Raw genomic sequence first — 18,787 nt, forward strand, 5'->3', positions numbered from 1 at the left:
CAAAATTACGATGAAATACCAATTCAAATCCACTGAGATAGTTATAATTAAAAAGACTCATGATCAACTGCTGGTGAGAACATGGAAAAACTGGAACCTTCATATACTGCTGATCAGAGTATAAAATAGTAAAACAATTTTAGATAATTTTAGATAAGAACTTTTGGTATCCCCTCAAAAAGTTAAACATCGTTACTACAGGGCATATTCATTCCACTCTTATGTATATAACCAAAAGAAATGAAAACATATGTCTATATAAAACTTAGAGATGAATGTTCATAGCAGTACAATTTATAACAGGCAAAAGAAAAGGTGGAAACAACCCAAATGTCCATCAACTGATGAAGGATATACAAAGTAAATGCAGTATATCCATTCAATGGGCTACCACCTGACAATGAAAAGTAATGAAGTATTGATACAAACTACAACATAGATGAACCTTGAAAACATTATGATAAGTGGAAAAAACCAGTCACAAAAGACAACAACTTCCATGTATATAGAATTTAAATAAAAATTTTATATATAAACCATTTACATAAAAGGTAGGCAAATCTATAGAGACTGAAAGTAGATTTAGATTAGTGTTTTCCTAATCCTGTTGGGATGGAAAATTATAATTTATAATATGACTGAAGGTTCCAGAGTTTATTTTTGGTGACAAAAATGCCCTATAATTGATTGTGGTAGTGGATACATAACTCTGTGCATATATCAAAAGCCACTGAATTGTATGCTTTAAATGGGTGAATATATGGTATGTGTTTTAGATCTCAAAAAGCTGTTTAGCGGTTTCTTTTCTTTTCTTTTTTTTTTTTTTAAAGCAGGCTCCACACCCAATGTGGGGCTTGCTTGAACTCACAACCCTGAAAGCAAGAGTCAGGCTCTACCAACTGAGCCAGCCAGGGACCCATAAAATCTGTCTCAAAACAAGATAAATCAGGAGGCAGAGATCACTTCAAACTGTGCTTTTGAAAAAAATAACACATTTGATGGCTCAACAGCTGTACAGAGATAACAGAGGAAGGAGTCAGTGAAGACAGATCAGTAGACATCACCTAATCGGAACAAGAGAGGGGAAAAAATGGGAAAAAACTCAAACAGATTCTTAAATACACACACACACACACACACACACACACACACACACACATGTATTTTCACATCTTCTTTACCCATTCATCTTTTGAGGAACATTTAGGTTCTTTCCATAGTTTGATTATTGTGGACATTGCTGCCATAAACATTCAGGTGCATGTGCCCCTTTGGATCACTACACTTGTATCTTTAGTAGTACTTTGCACCATTTTCAGAAATTGGCCATAAATATGTGGACTTCTAGACTCTCAATTTTATATCATTGGTCTATTCCTGTTCTTATGCCTGTGCCACACTGTTTTAATTACTGTAGCATTGTAGTAAGTTTTGTAGTAAGCATTGTAGTAAGTTCACATCCCCCACAGTAGCAGACCTCTAAAACCTCTGATTTTGCATTTCGCTCTGTAAGCCAGCTCCTTCCTCACCACTGTATCCACAGCTCTGTCTCCCTGAATTCAAGTCTCTGTACCTACCTACCAAAAGGTGGTGGATTGTGGGTAATGTGAACCAAAAGGTGGTGGGGTTGGGTAATGTGAATCTAGGTATATTTCTCCAGTTTGTGGCTTTCCTTTCAGTTTTTTTGTGGTGATAAGATTTTCTTTTGATGACTAGATTTTTATGTTTTAATGCATCCATGTTTTTAATTCTTTTTCTATATCCTTTTAAAAAAGTTTTTATTTAAATTCCAGATTTATTTATGGGACAATATGACTTTCAGAAATAATTGTTGAAAACTCTCCAAATTTGGTGAAAGACAGAAACTTATAGATTCAAAATGCTCAGTAAACCCCTAACAGAATAAACCAAAAGAATCCATACTTAGACATATCATAATCATAGTTTTGACAAATAAGGACAGAAAATATCTTGAAAGCAGCCAGAGAGAAATGATACATCACCTACAAGAAAACAAGGATTCTTTTCAAAACAAGATTCTTTTCAAAAACCAATGAGGTCAGAAGAAACTGAAAAATATTTTTTTTTCCATTTCATTTATTTTTTTCAGCGTAACAGTATTCATTGTTTTTGCACAACACCCAGTGCTCCATGCAAAACGTGCCCTCCCTATTACCCACCACCTGTTCCCCCAATCTCCCACCCGTGACCCTTCAAAACCCTCAGGTTGTTTTTCAGAGTCCATAGTCTCTTATACAAACATAGTGATCCGAAGGGGCACGTGTACCCGAATGTTTATAGCAGCAATGTCTACAATAGCCAAACTATGGAAAGAACCTAGATGTCCATCAACAGATGAATGGATAAAGAAGATGTGGTATATATACACAATGGAATACTATGCAGCCATCAAAAGAAATGAAATCTTGCCATTTGCGACGACGTGGATGGAACTAGAGCGTATCATGCTTAGTGAAATAAGTCAATCGGAGAAAGACAACTATCATATGATCTCCCTGATATGAGGACATGGTGAAAAATATTTTTAAAATATGTCAAGAGGACTGTCAACCCCAAATTTTATACCAAATGAAATAATCTTTAGGAATGAAGATGAATTAAAGACATTCTTACATGAAGGAAAACAAAGGGAATTCATTTTCAGTAGACCTTTTCTAAAAAATTGCTAAAGTTCTTCAGAAAGAGGGAAAATGATAGAAGAGGAAACCTGGAACTTGGAAATTCAAAAACAAAGCTGGGGGCATCACTTTGTCTGATTTTATGCCATGTTACAAAGCTCTGATCATCAAGACAGCATGGTAGTGGCACAAAAACAGACACATAGATCAATGGAACAGAATAGAGCCTCAAGAAATGGACCCTCAACTCTATGGTCAACTAATCTTTTGACAAATCAGGAAAAAATATCCAATGGAAAAAAGACAGTCTCTTCAATAAATCATGTGGGAAAACTGGACAGCTCATACAGAAGAATGAAACTAGACCATTCTCTTACACCATACATAAGGATAAACTAAATGGAGGAAAGACCTCACTGTGAGACAGGAATCCATCAAAATTTTAGAGGAGAACATAGGCAGTAACCTCTTTGAAATTGGCCACAGCAACTTCTTTTATGATGGGTCTCCAAAGGCAAAGGAAACAAAAGCAAAAATGAACGTTTTTTAAAAAGTTTTTATTTTTTGACAAAGAAAGAGACAGTCAGAGAGGGAACACAAGCAGGGGGAATGGGAGAGGGAGAAGCAGGCTTCCCACGGAGCAGGAAGCCCAATGTGGGGCTCGATCCCAGGACTCTGGGATCATGACCTGAGCCACAGGTAGACACTTAATGACTGAGCCACACAGGTGCCCCGAAAATGAACTTGTATATTGACTTCATCAATATAAAAAGCTTCTGCACAGCAAAGGAAACAGTCAACAAAACTAAGAGGCAACCCACAGAATGGGAGAAGATATTTGCAAATGACACTACAGACAAAGGGCCAGTATCCAAGATCTATAAAGAACTTCTCAAACTCAACACCCATAAAAAAGAAATAATCCAGTCAAAAAATGGGCAGAAGAAGAAGAAGAAGAAGAAGACATACAAATGGCTAACAGAAAAAAAAAATTAAAAAGTGTTCAACATCACTAACCATCAGGGTAATTCAAATCAAAACCACATTGAGATACCGCCTTACACCAGTTAGAATGGCAAAAATTAATAAGACAGGAAACAAGTGTTGGCAAAGACGTGGAGAAAGGTGAACACTCTTACACTGTTGGTGGAAATGCAAGCTGGTATAGGCACTCTGGAAAACAGTATGGAGGTTCTTCAGGATGTTCAAAATAGAGCTACCCTATGACCTAGCAATTGCACTACTGGGTATTTACCTCAAAGATGCAGATGTAGTGAAAAGAAGGGGCATATGCACCCCAATGTTCATAGCAGCAATGTCCACAATAGCCAAACAGTGGAAGGAGCCAAGATGTCCTTCAACAGATGAATGGATGAAGAAGATATGGTCCATATATACTATGGAATATTACTCAGCCATCAGAAAGGATGAATACCAGCCATTTGCACCAATATGGAAGGAAATGGAGAGGATTATGGTAAGTAAAATAAGTCAAGCAGAGAAAGACAGTTAACATATGGTTTCACTCATATGTGGAACATAAGGAATAGCACTGAAGACTATAGGTGAAGGGAGGGAAAACTGAAGGGGGGAAATCAGAGAGGGAGACAAACCATGAGAGAGTATGAACTCCGGGAAACAAACTGAAGGTTTCAGAGGGGAGGGGGTTGAAGGATGAGGTCGCTGGTAATGGATATTAAGGAGGGCACATGCTGTAATGAGCACTGGGTGTTATATGCAACTGATGAATCACTGAACACTACATCAAAAACTAACAATGTACTATATGGTAGCTAACTGAACATAATAAAAAAAATGAGGTTACAAACAAGAGCTATGGTAAATATCTGGGTAAACAGTTTTCTTAAGTTCTTTAAAATACGTTCATAAATCACAACACTTTATGGTATACTTTTCACTTGTGTAGATATGAAAAGAAAGTAGTAAAATGTTCTAAGTTGATTGTGAAAAATTATGCATGCATATTTTAACCCCAAGAGCAAATAATAATATTATATATTATTTTTTTAAAATTTTTTTAAAATTTTAAAATTTTTCATTTTTTTCTTTCATGAATGGTGTCTAAGAATCCTTCAACTAACTCTTTATGAAGTCACAAAGATTTTCTGTTCTCTCCGAAATTTTTTATCATTTTACTTTTTTTATTTTTATTTTTTTAAAGATTTTATATATTTATTTGACGGAGAGATAGAGAGAGCAAAAGCAGGCAGTGCAGCAGGCAGAGGGAGAGGGAGAAGCAGAGTCCCGGCTAAGCAGAGGGCCTGACATGGGGCTCGATCCCAAGACCCTGAGACCATGACCTGAGCTGAAGTCAGATGTATTTTTTTTAGATCTGTGATGTAGATTCTTTTAGACCTGTGATCCATTTTGATGTGAGGTTTCATTGTTTTGGCTACTGATGTCCAATTGTTTAGCACTATTTGTTGAAAAACCTATCCTTCCACTATTGTAAACAGTATTTTGGCATATTTGTATAGTTCTACCTCTGTATTCTCCACAGGTATAACTTGTTTTATTGCACTTTGCAGATACTGTGTTTTTTAAAAATTGAAGGTCTGTGGCAACCCTGAGTCAAGCAGGTCTAGTGATACCATTTTCCAACAGCGTTAACTCATTTCATCTATATGTCACATTTTGGTAATTTTTGCAATATTTCAAACTTTTTCATCATTATTATATTTGTATGGTGATATGTGATCAGTGATTATGACTTGATGAAACCTCAGATGATAGTATTTTTTAGTAATAAAGTATTTTTAAGTTCAGGTATGAGTTGCTTTTTTAGACCTAATGTGACAGCATACTTAACAGACTACAGTATGGTGTAAACATAACTTTTATATGCACTGGGAAATGAAAAATGCATTTGACTAGATTTACTGCAGTGGTCTGAAACTGAACCTGTGGTATGCCTGTATTGTTTCATTTATCTATGTGTCTATCCCTCCACCAATACCACATTGTCTTTAGAGTTACACTGCAAGTTTAAAAACTGGGAATTCAAAATTAGGAAATTAAAATTTAAAATTGTGACTCCTTTACTTTTATTCTTTTAAAAAACACTGCTTTATCTCCACTGAAAAACAATTTATTTTGTAAGTGCTACAGAAAACCTTAATTTCTAACCTTTTATACTGGTGTTCAGATTCCTCTTTACATTCTCAATGATCTCCTGTATCACATCAATATTAGAAGGCACATAAGTCAATTCCCACTCTTCAGGATTTTTGAGGAAAGAAGGCAAAGAATTGATGGGCTGAGGAGGATAACTATAAGGTCCAACAACTTTTATAGCAATGTGTGTACGGAATACCAAAATCATCACTGGGAACACCAGTGCTGTTAAGACTTCCAACGTTAAAGTAAAGAACTGCCTCCTCTAGAAGAGAAACAAGAAGATGGTGTTAATTAATTTAAGGACACACATTCAATGCAAATGAATAGTTTATGATATTAAATGCCTGACAATTTTACTCTGGAACAGCCAAGTACTTCCCAGACTGTCTCGTTCCACCTTCACCTCCATCCCTCCCAACTTTCTTTTTTTTTTTTAAATAAAGATTTTATTTATTTGACAGAGAAATGAAAAGTAGGCAGGGAGGCAGGCAGAGGGGGAGAGGGAAGCAGGCTCCCCGCTGAGCAGAGACGACCCCCCCCCCCCCCGCCCACCACAACCAATGCAGGGCTCAATCCCAGGACCCTGAGATCATGACCTGAGCCAAAGGCAGAGGCTTAACCCACTGAGCCACCCAGGCGCCCCCTGTTCCCAACTTTCTTATAGGCCATACTATTCTACTGATTAACTCAGTTTTATACATTTGGAAGAGCTACCTTAGAGCTCTGGAACTGATTTTTTCAAAAGTATGTATACACACATACACACACAACCCTGAACTGCAACAAATGGCCATTTATGAACATTTTACACAGATGCCTTTACCCACCTTTAAGGTAAAATTTTTCCAGAGGAGCACTGCAAATTGGTTGAATGTCAACAAATCCATTCTCTACAATTCACCTCCAGGGGTAGAGGAAAGGTTTTATAATATTAAGTCACCTAATAACGTGAACATCAAGCAAATAACAGAATTACTTCTTTCTCCTAATTTTCTTCTTAATCAGCCTCAAATATTGATAGCAGGAAAAATTACATATTGGAAATAAAATCATCGTGTTTCCATTTTTGTATTTGTTTACTTGATGTCTAATGAACTTCTAATACATTTAAAATATAAGATGTGGTTCCATTTCTCCAAATAGTTATGTGCCTGAAGGTATGAGGGCTGAATCCTAATTCTTTCACAGAATGATGGTGTGAATGGTTTCACAATGATATATTTAGCCAAATAAAACACATATGTACATGCAATAAGGAAAATATCCATGAATACACCAATATAAATACTTGTAATACAAAAAAAACCTAAATCCACGGGGCTGTAACAAGTGGAAAGATAATTCTTGGCAGACCACCAATGCCAGGGCACTGCATTGACAGGAGACTGCAAAACAAGTTCAGTTTTCCTGAAATAGGCCTATTTACTTAGTCTATAGTTTCAATCTGAGGGACAGACATAAGGTTTCACACACTTAGAGGCTAAGCACGTGGCCCTACGGAATGTAAGCGGGGAGACCACCATTCTTGTGCCCTCCTTTGTCCTTGCCAGAGCTCGATGATATCTCACAGAAAGAAGCTTATACAGTCATCTGGAACCTCAATTTTTATACCAAAATTTATCCTCATGGAGATATAAAACAGATGAATTTTCACTGAAGAAACAGAAAGATGATCTAAGAAATGCTCCATCAAAGCATAGGGAAATTCTGTCAAACCTTCGATAATCAGATAATTCCAACACTACTTAAGCTTTCAAGAGCACAGAAGTGAAACAATCAAATTATTTTTAGGAAGCAAACCTAACTCCCCCCAAAGAAACAACATAATTCTACTTACATATCAATGAGATATTCTAAATACTACAAAATATAATCCAAGTATTAAAAAAATTACACTATAAGCAAGTGGCATTTATTCCAGGAAAAAAAAGATGGTTCACTATTAGAAAATCTATCCTGGAACTCACCATGTTAATATATCTCACATGGAAAAGTCTTATAATTACCTTCTTAAAAAGGCCTCTGACAAAATTTAACTTCTATTCCTGATTAAAACCACTTAAAAACGAATTGGAATTCATGAATACGTCCTAATATAGTAAAATATATATACACCCCACTTTAGAAAAAATAATGATGGCTACTATTCCCACTACAGGTTAACGACGTATTAAGGATTTTAGACAATGAAATCAGACAAAACAAGAGTAAAACTCCCTCTACCTGCAGATATAATTGCTTGACCCAAGAAAACCAATGTGAAAAACAAAAAATTCAATCTTTTTAAGGACAGAAACATAAAGATTTGAAGGTCTACATGCACCCTGATCTTTATAGCAGCATTATCAACAATAGCCAAGTGATGGAGAGAGTTCACATGTCCATCAACTGATGAATGGATAAAGAAGATATGGTATAAATATACAATGGAATATTATTCAGTCATCAAAAAGAATGAAATCTTCCCATTTGTAATGACGTGGATAGAACTCCAAAGTATTATGCTAAGTGAAATAAGTCAGTCAGAGAAAGAAAACAGATGAACATATGGGAAGTAGACAGTGGGGGGGGAGGGAAATAAACCATAAGAGACTCTTAAAGATAGAGAATAAACTGAGGGTTGATGGAGGGAGGTAGGTGGGAATGGGCTAGAAGGGTGATGGGTATTAAAGAGTACACTTGTGATGACCACTGGGTGTTGTATATAAGTGATGATTCACTGAATTCTACTCCTGAGACCAATATTGCATTGCATGTTAACTAAAACTTAAATTAAAAAAAAAATCAATCTTTTGAATTTTCATAGGATATAAAACTTTACTTACTTATAGTGACATATATAACATAAAAACCAGTAACTTTCATATATACAGAACTTATAAACAAAAAACTCATTACAAGACATAAAGAGACTACTCCAGTTTATAATGGCAACAAAAAGACAAAATACTTAGAAATAAATGTAATAAAAAATGTGCAAGGTTTATATGAAGAAAACTTTAAAGGCCTCTTATAGGGGTGCCTGGGTGACTTATTCAGTGAAGCATCTGCCTTCAGCTCAGGACACAATCTCTGGGTCCTGGGACTGAGCCCCACGTCAGTCAGTCTGTCCAGTGGGGAGTCTGCTGCTCCCTCTCACTCTCCCTCTATGCTCTGTTCTGTCTCTCTCTCTCAAATAAATAAATAAAATCTTTAAAAATAAATAAACCTCTCTTGTAAAACTCAGAAATAGATTTGAACAGTTAGAAAAATATTCCTTTTTTTTCAATAGGATGATCCAAAATCATAAATATGTCATTTTTCTCCAAAGTCCACATCTATTTAATGTTACCCCAATGAAAATAATAACCAGTAAGTATCCTTTCATTCTAAAGTTATTTGGAAAGGTAATAAAGAACAGCTAGGAAAATACTGAAAAATAAGATTAATGAGGTGAACTTTAGCTCTACCAGATGCTAAAACATACTATAAAGTCTCTATGGGTGGTAGCAGTCAGAATGGCTAAAATTAACAAGTCAGGAAATGACAGATGCTGGCGAGGATGCGGAGAAAGGGGAACCTTCCTACACTGTTGGTGGGAATGCAAGCTGGTGCAACCACTCTGGAAAACAGCATGGAGGTTCCTTAAAACGTTGAAAATAGAACTACCTTACGACCCAGCAATTGCACTACTGGATATTTACCCTAAAGATACAAATGTAGTGATCCAAAGGGGCACATGCTCCTGAATGTTTATAGCAGCAATGTCCACAATAGCCAAACTATGGAAAGAACCTAGATGTCCATCAACAGATGAATGGATAAAGAAGATGTGGTATATATACACAATGGAATACTATGCAGCCATCAAAAGAAATGAAATCTTGCCATTTGCGACAACGTGGATGGAACTAGAGGGTATCATGCTTAGTGAAATAAGTCAATCGGAGAAAGACAACTATCATATGATCTCCCTGATATGAGGAAGTGGAGATGCAACATGAGGGGTTTGGGGTGTAGGAAAATAATCAATGAAACAAGATGGGATTGGGAGGGAGACAAACCATAAGTGACTCAATCTCACAAAACAAACTAAGGGTTGCTGGGGGAAGGGGGGTCGGGAGAGGGAGGTGGGGTTATGGATATTGGGGAGGGTATGTGCTATGGTGAGTGCTGTGAAGTGTGTAAACCTGGTGATTCACAGACCTGTACCCCTGGGGTTAAAAATACATTATATGTTTATAAAAAAATAAAATTTTTAAAAAATGGGTGGTAGCTGGGACGCCTGGGTGGCTCAGTAGGTTAAGCCTCTGCCTTCGGCTCAGGTCATGATCCCAGGGTCCTGGGATTGAGCCCCACATCAGGCTCTCTGCTCAGCAGGGAGCCTGCTTCTCCCTCTCTATCTGCCTGTCTCTCTGCCTACTTCTGCCTACTTGTGATTTCTCTCTCTGTCAAATAAATAAATAAATAAATCTTTTAAAAAAATGGGTGGTAGGGGTAACTGGGTAGCTCAGGTGGTTAAGCATCTGATGCTTGATCTCAGCACAGGTCTTGATCTCAAGGTCCTGAGTTTAAGCCCTGCACTGGGCTCCTGTGGAGCCTAGTTTAAAAAAAAAAAAAAAAGAAAAAGTGTTACTAGTACACTAATTGTAAGCCAGAGAAATGGAACCAAATACAAAGTCTGGAAATAAACCAAAGTTCATACAGAAATTCAGGATATGTTGTAGGTAACATTGAATTCACTGGGTAAAAGATGTATTTTTTAAAAAATGTTGCTGGAATAAATGAATAGTCATCTGGAAACAGATAAAATGTGGGAGTGGGAAAAGACTCCATGAATTAAAATCCACTAGCAATACAAGTTCCATAAAATAACATGTTTTAAAAGTACGTTTTGTGCGGTTAACATAAGTAAATTAAAGAAACAAATGACAAACTGAGAAAACTAGCAACTAATAGGCAAAGGGCTAATCTCTCTAAATGGAAGGGGGAAATAAGCACCAAAAAATAGAAAAAAAATAGTGTGGTATTGGTGGAGAGACAGAAACAGATCAACAACACAGGTTAGGGTCCAGAAATACAATCATATATTATGATCCACATAACTGTGGTCAATTATTTTCTACAAATTACCAAGGAAATTCAACAGGTAAAGAAAAGACTTCAAAAAATGGTGCTAGGACAACTGGGTATATGTATGGAAAAAAAAATGAGCACTGATCTTACCTCATACCACACACAAAAATGAACCCTAAAAATATCACAGATCTATATTAAAAGCCTAAAAATTAAAGCTTTCAAAAGAAAACAGGAGAAAATCCTCAAAATCTGGTATGTGAAGATTTCTGACTTAGGACACAAAAGAAAAATAAACTGGATGTAAGTAATACAAAAAAACTTATACTCTTCAAAAGACACTAAGAAAACCAAAAGGCAAGCCAGAAAAAGAAAATATTCACAATACATGTATCTGATAAAGATCTCCTATTTAAAATATATATACAAGTCATACAAAATTACAGAGACATAAACAGAGCAGTACTCTAGGTATGGGAGGATGTGAGAAAGGGTATAAGAAGAAAAAGCCAGGCACAAAATGTACATCCCACATGACTGCATTCATATGGAATACCCGGAAAAGGCAAAATCCTATCAAGGGTTAGGGTGTCCAGGGTGAGTGGTGGTGGGAAAACAAAGGGGCAGGAGGATATTCTCTGTTGTGATACAAATGGTCTGTGTCTTCACAGAGGTATACATTTTTCAAAACTGATCAAACTGTCACTCAAAACCTGGGCATTCCATATTATTTAAATTATACTTCAAGTGAAAAAAATTTTAATATCATTATAGCTCCTATATACTAAGCACAGAGGCTAAAAAACAATCTTTAACATTAAGATTGTGACAAGACACCTTTGACAGCCTTATAGTGGGGATAGTGTCATTTTCCTTTGGGTCCCAAACAACATGAAGCCTAGTGCATTGCCCATTATTTATTTAAAGACTGCAATCCTGAACACCTCAATTAATACAAGACTAACCTTATTCAAAACGGCAATGCAGGTGTTTTGTTTACATGATAATGGCATAACATCAATTTATAATTCATACAGTCTTCTAATGGTGCAATTATGCCATTCTTGAATTTTCTTTAGAACGTAGGGCTTCACATAAGGGTAAATATTACCCCTCAGTGATAGATAAAAGACACTAAGTAGGTGTCTGCTACATTAACAATAAAGGCGTTTAAAGCAAAACCACAGCAAAACAAAGATTCATACAGAAAGGTCATCATTCACCAGAACACTGGAATTAGTAAGATAAAATGTACACAGACAGAATGATTACATAAATAATGGCAATCCCTTCAGTAAAATCCTATTCATCTGTTTCAAAGAGGAGGATAAAAACTGTATTTTCAAAAAAAAACCAAAAACTGTATTTTCATGGGAGGATAATATATTGTGAAGGGGGAAAAGATGAAAAACATTCTATTTGATATACTTTTTTGTAAAGTTATACATATATATGTTAGTTTATGTAGAGAGAAGAAGAATGGCAGAATACATTCTAATTTGTTGAGAGTATTTGTCTCTCAAGAGTGAAATATAGATTAACACATTCTACAATTTGTTATGTCTGTAAGACTTGAATTCTCTACAATGCACATGTACCATTTTTCTAGTCGTTTATTCAGATGTTGGGGGTTATAAATCTGTGAAGAACTACCTGATGTACTGACTGACCCAAGAACTTCTTTCTCTTACTCTTATACTGGGTAATATTTTGAAATATTAACTGTAAGTTTCCAACTTCATACAATTTTAGTGTCCCATCCCCCATTCAAAAAAATTTTTTTTTCTGGTCTCAAAGAGAGAGAGGAACACCTAAGCCTAAAAGGACAAAATCTAGTTCTTTCCAGTTAACCTTTCTAGGGTAATACAAATGATTTGAAATTATGCACAAAGAGGAAAAGCAAAGCTTCTTAATATCCTGTCATCCCACCTTCTTCACTACCCCGGGGACAGATCTGGGGGAATCTTCAGGCAGAGGAGGTCTGACTCCACAAGAGCCAGGCTAGGAACCAGTTCATCTATAATAATCTGGCCGTAAATACTAAATGCACGCCCACTCCTGTCCACCCCAAACTTGAATGCAACCCTGGGGTGGGAAGGAAAGGAGGAGGAAGTTGAAGGCACATGAAGCTGGTGTGTCTAAAAAGTTTTAAGGCAACCTACTGATGTGTGGTCTCTAAAAAAACAATTAAATGGAGTTACTGAAAATTAAGCCGTTATATTCCTTATAGTCCTAAATTCTTAGAATGAGACATATACTCACTATACTTCATTTTCTTTTTTGAAAAGCATTGAGCTGTTCTGAATGAAACACAGCAGTTTTCTTAATTCTGCTAAAACAAAAGTATCTTTCCTTTTAAATCTTCTGCCTACTTTGCATAAAATGAGGTGACCAAGATGGCTTGGATGTTCCTCTGAGCGGGACTAATACCATATATACGACTCTCCCTGGCTGTAGGTCCTGATCACCCTTTTCTCTGGGTATCTGCTTTAGAAAACCTTTAATTATTCATCCTTTGTCTGTCTAAAATATATGTAACTCTTTTTACAAGCTTCTTACCTGTTTCACCACCCCAAACTCTCTCTCTGAAGGACCCGGGAGTCATCCTTTGAAATGTAATCCTCACGGAAGATAGCACCCCATTCCAGTCTCTGTAGGAGTGTAGAGCTAGCTTCTAACAGGCACCAATAGAAAACACACGTGGCCTAATCACAGAGAACCACAGGAACAAACTTCAAGAAGTTACTCAATGTGTTCTACTGGTCAACCTTAGTTGAGCGCAATTTCCACTTTGACAGAGGAGAACTAAGACACTCGAGCTTCCTGCAGCACTTAACTTCCATACCCTTCCTCTACTTATGGAACATTTACTAGGTTCTGTCAGTTGAAATATTCAAATCACCCTCAGAGATGGGTACAAGTGGTATCCAGTTTCTTTTAGACGATGATACTAATTAACGTTATTAGGTCATTGCTAGAATCTGAATGTCTGTGCCTTCCTCTTCTCCCCAAATTGGTAGGTTGAAATCCTAACCCCAGTGTGATGGTATCACCATCAGGGACACGTGGCTTGTGATTAGGTCAGGAGGATGGAGCCCTGATGAATGGGATCAGTGCCCTTATGACACACGCCTGAGAGCTCCTTTGCTCCCTGGGCCATGTGACCGACACAGTGAGAAGATGCCTGTCTGAAACAGTAAACAGGCTCTCACCACACACTGAATCTGCATGGAGCTTTGATCAGAGACTTCCCAGTTTCCAGAACTGTCAGAAGTACATTGGTTGTGTTCAAGTCACCCAGCCTACAGTACTCGGTAGCTCCAGCTGACTGGACAGTCACACAGCAAATAAATTCTGGACTCCCCAGGCCTAGACCCTCCAGAGCCCTGGCTTTCAAATACTTGGCACAGCCAAAATACAAACTTTGTTTACTTTGCTCTGCTTAGCTTCTCTGTGTGTTTCGGGGTCCAGAGAAGTGGCTTTCACTTCCTGTGCTTGTTTTTGGTTTTAGAGGGGGAGGATACTTCCCCGCCCCCCCCCCCCCCCGGAAGCCCTGGATGTACTCTCCAGTGCAGGGGGACCTGGAGAGGGAAAGGATGGGAGTGAGGTCCAGGGAGGGACACAACAAAACAGGGTGGAGGGTCGACACTGTGTGTGGCGGCCCCTGACATTCGACAGTGAGGTATAGGTAATACTAGGTATATTACACACAAGGGGAATTGGGTATCATTTTGGAGGGGAGTCGAGAGGGTTGTGGAGGGTTCCCGTGTATTTGTGGGTTTGGGGTGTTGTGTGCTTTTCACACTTTCGGGCTTTGCGCTCCATCGGCCTTCAGGGCAGTCCGGGGAGCACCTTCCGCCTCCCCGGGGGAATGTGGGGAGCATACAGAGGGGTAGGGAGGTCCCACACTCACCGCTCAGGCCTCGAAACCAACAAGGCCGCACCTCCACCTCCGTAGGACTCGCGTCGCCTCCTCACAACGCTTAACCCAACCGCCCCGCCACCGGCTGCTTGAGCGCGTCCCGCCGCCTTCCTCGCGCATGCGCGCACTTGCCCAGTCCCCACCCCCGCCCCTGACTCCCTGCAGCCCTCGTGCACTCAGGCTTCACCGCCTTTCCAGCTGGCGTCTGGGTCTCCCACCTGCGCACCAGACCCTCCCTGGGACCCCTCAGAGCGTGAGGCCTCACTAAACTCTTACTTCACACGCTGCCCCAGGCCCCAGGCCCATGAGGGCCCTACGTCAGGCCCTTTCGCTTGCTCCCAGGCGCTTCGCCTCTGCACACCACTGGACGACCCGACCATGCTTCCCTTTGTCGCTGGCTCCCCTCTCCCTCATGTGTCACGGTCACCCAGTAGCCAGTGGCAGGAGATTCAGTGGCCGCCGCCCTCCAAGGTTGTGGGCGTCAACTGAAAACTTGCGGAGGTGCAGGCACAGAGGCCCGCAACCCCGCTCCCGGGGCCCCTCAAAGCCCAGACGCGGAGCGACCCGATCTAAGATGCGCCGCCACTCACCTCGCTCGGATGGCACGCGCCGCCTTTGCCCGTGGGCGCTCAGCAAGTGGAGACCCCCCCCCCCCACCACTGCGTCCTCTGCGCGCCCTGCCCTGACTTACCTGCCACTCAGTGAGCCTCAGCCCCCCACCTTTCTCATGTGCTCCAAGGCGTTGGTGGCAGCTTCTCTTGGCGCATCCTCCCCGCCAACAGGCATCTCCACTGTAGCTTGATGGTTGGAAGCCCAGGTTCTGAACTCAGGGCAAATCTCTTCCCTACTAGACCAGGTATCTGGTTCCGGCCTCGCAGCGCTAAATGGAGCTGGGCTCTTGAACGATCAGGTTAAGCTTTGTCAGGAGCGGGTGCTGGAGGGACCCTGCAGGACCAAGGGCTATTGTTGCAGGTTCAGGTGTTTTCCCTGATTCTTCTTGCTATCACCTTGCTACTGTCCGCAGCAGATGTGGAGGACATTTCGCAGCATTCACCTACAGGCCCACCCTCATTAACAGTGGATACTCAGTGACTCTCGCAGGTGCCCCTTCCTACTACCAGCCGGTCAACAACCACAGAAAGGTTCCTGCTTGCTAGGTCCAGCCAGTTCCCTCTTGGCTGGCCTAGGCAGCCTGTACCCCCACAGGGACACTTCCTGCTTGCTCAGAAGGTGTGGAAAAGCCTTGACCCAAGGCCAAGGAACTTCCCACCAACTTCACCTTCTCTAAGAAGGTCTGCATCCGACACATGAAAAAATGTTCATCATCACTAGCCATCAGGGAGATTCAAATTAAAACCACATTGAGATACCACCTGACACCAGTTAGAATGGCCAAAATCAGCAAGACAGGAAACAACATGTGTTGGAGAGGATGTGGAGAAAAGGGAACCCTCTTACACTGTTGGTGGGAATGCACGTTAGTGCAGCCACTTTGGAGAACAGGGTGGAGATTCCTGAAGAAATTAAGAATAGAGCTTCCCTATGACCCTGCAATTGCACTGCTGGGTATTTACCCCAAAGATACAGATGTAGTGAAAAGGGCCATCTGTACCCCAATGTTTATTGCAGCGATGGCCACGGTCGCCAAACTGTGGAAAGAGCCAAGATGCCCTTCAATGGATGAATGGATAAGGAAGATGTGGTACATATACACAATGGAGTATTACGCCTCCATCAGAAAGGATGAATACCCAACTTTTGTAGCAACATGGACGGGACTGGAAGAAATTATGCTGAGTGAAATAAGCCAAGCAGAGAGAGTCAAGTATCATACGGTCTCACTTATTTGTGGAGCATAACAAAGAACATGGAGGACATGGGGAGATGGAGAGGAGAGGGAGTTGAGGGAAACTGGAAGGGGAGATGAACCATGAGAGACTATGGACTCTGAAAAACAACCAGAGGGTTTTGAAGGGGTGGGGGGGGTGGGAGGTTGAGGAACCAGGTGGTGGGTAATAGGGAGGGCACGTACTGCATGGAGCACTGGGTGTGATGCCAAAACAATGAACACTGTTATGCTGTAAATAAACAAATAATAAAAAAAAAAAGGTCTGCATCCCAGCCTTAGGAAAGAGTCTTCTTCCAAGTTTGTTTCTTCCTTGGGTATTTTCCCTCAGCCGTAGTGTATTCTTTTTTTTTTTTAATATTTTATTTATTTGATGGACAGAGATCACAAGCAGGAAGAGAGAAGAGGAAGCAGGCTTCTCGCTGAGCAGAGAGCCTGATGTGGGGCTCAATCCCAGGACCCTGGGGCCATGACCACTGAGCAATCCAGGCGCCCCGCCGTATTCATTAGCGTTCTTGGAACTCTTAAGCACGTTGGAAGCACTGCATCATTTAATCCTACTACAAACCTCTGAAGTAGCTATAAGGAGGTATAGAGAAAGGGAACTCCCTGTTCAAATTGCTGTGTGGTTTCCAGGCTCTTAATGGCTACATAGGGATATTCCTGCTTGCTTGCTGGGTGACCTGTCACCCCTCTGTGTCTCCCATGTACAATGAGGATAATAATAGCTGCACTACTTACTTCAGAGCTTTGTAGTAGGATTAAATGGTGCAATGCATGCAAAGTGCTTAGTAGAGGAACTGGCCTACAATTTTTTGTTTGTTTCTTGCTGGGAGATAAGAGGTGGATTGGAAGATAGGGAGGGACAGTGAAAGAGAGTACCACATTAAAGGAATATTAAAAAGAGTCATTAATGATTCCACCTGTGAGACTAGATACAAGTAATAACTTAATCAAATGAGTTCCCTCTCCCCTTTTAAAGGTGGCAAGCCTTGTAAACAAATTTTGCAATTACTGAAATCACTGGTAATATATGGCATGTATGGGAGTTATACCTAAACAGTTATACCTAAAAACAATAAAACACAGAATAGCTTCTGGGTATCATTTTATTACTCACAAAATCCAAATGAGAATACAGAAACCTTAAACAAACCATCTCAAAATAGAGTAGCTTCATGGACTCCTTCTGTCTTGCAACTGGACAACAGTCATCCCTACTCATCTGCCCATGAATCTTGAGAGTGATTAGATTTCTCATGTGGCTTATGGGGGAATCCATGTGCTCAAACAAGATTTGAGGAAGAGCTCTCTGTCTCCTTCTCCACTTCATTTCTTCTTTCCCTCTTCATCAGAAGTGGGATGAGAATAGGAAAGAAAACACACTATTTTTAAAGAACTGTTTTACTTTCTGTTCTTGGGACTCTAAATGTCTTGGTACAAAGATTCCCTTACAAATGAAGACTCTTGGTTTGAGTTTTGGAAATAACAACCCAACTTACCCTACCCCTTAAACTCTGATATTGATTTTAATTAGATCCTTTTTGGTATAAAATTATGTGTGTATTCATGGAAAAGATGATGGGATACAGGCTTAATGCTCCTCTTAGCCATAACTCGAGTACTGACACATAATCCTCATGCTCTTCAACCTGTTCCATTTGACAGCACCGCCATTTCTGGATGTTTCTGTTTAAACATTCAGAATGCTGAGGAATAGGGGGTATAGCTCAGTGGTAGAGCATTTGACTGCAGAATGCTGAGGAATAGGTCCTTTCCCTACCCTGATTAATGGCGCTCTTTTATATTTCTAGGAAAACGAACAGGAATTTCGACAAATGTCTTTAGATTTGCACATGCTGCATGCATAGGCCACTCATGTAAATCTACAAAAGAGTGACATATGTTCTTCTTTAGGGGGGGCTCTTTATTATGTAAATATACTTATACCAAGAAATGCCCACACATAGTGATGCCCCTCTGTGTGTCCATGTGTAGACAGAGTAGTCTGAGAAAGACATGTGTCACTGGTTGGGAGTGAATCTCATGGTACCTTTTGTTTATAATCACCTTCTGTGTTTTCTGGGCTAGCAAAAGCCAGGAAGATTTGTTCCAGTGTTATCTGACTGATGGAATAGTCTTCTAAATTGAATTGCTCTTTAGCATCCTCCAAAATACCAAACACCT

At 39.8% G+C, this 18,787-nt stretch overlaps 2 protein-coding genes across 2 annotated transcripts in view; both read right to left on the reverse strand.

The window, feature by feature from the left end:
- The window catches only part of LOC123933607 (phospholipid-transporting ATPase ABCA3-like), a 189,307-nt gene extending 182,643 nt beyond the window's left edge, over positions 1 to 6,664 (reverse strand). The window contains exons 1-2 of the mRNA XM_045992947.1: positions 6,605 to 6,664; positions 5,787 to 6,039 (exon numbers count right to left, since the gene is read on the reverse strand). Of these exons, the coding sequence (XP_045848903.1) occupies positions 5,787 to 6,039; positions 6,605 to 6,664 (313 nt within the window). The remainder of the gene's footprint in view (positions 1 to 5,786; positions 6,040 to 6,604) is intronic.
- Positions 6,665 to 18,644: 11,980 nt separating this feature from the next.
- The window catches only part of LOC123933949 (phospholipid-transporting ATPase ABCA3-like), a 133,634-nt gene continuing 133,491 nt past the window's right edge, over positions 18,645 to 18,787 (reverse strand). Inside the window, 1 exon segment of the mRNA XM_045993739.1 lies at positions 18,645 to 18,785. Within this exon segment, the coding sequence (XP_045849695.1) occupies positions 18,645 to 18,785 (141 nt within the window).

The sequence above is a fragment of the Meles meles genome, chromosome 21, assembly GCF_922984935.1.
Source record: "Meles meles chromosome 21, mMelMel3.1 paternal haplotype, whole genome shotgun sequence".
Classification (NCBI taxonomy): Eukaryota; Metazoa; Chordata; class Mammalia; order Carnivora; family Mustelidae; genus Meles; species Meles meles.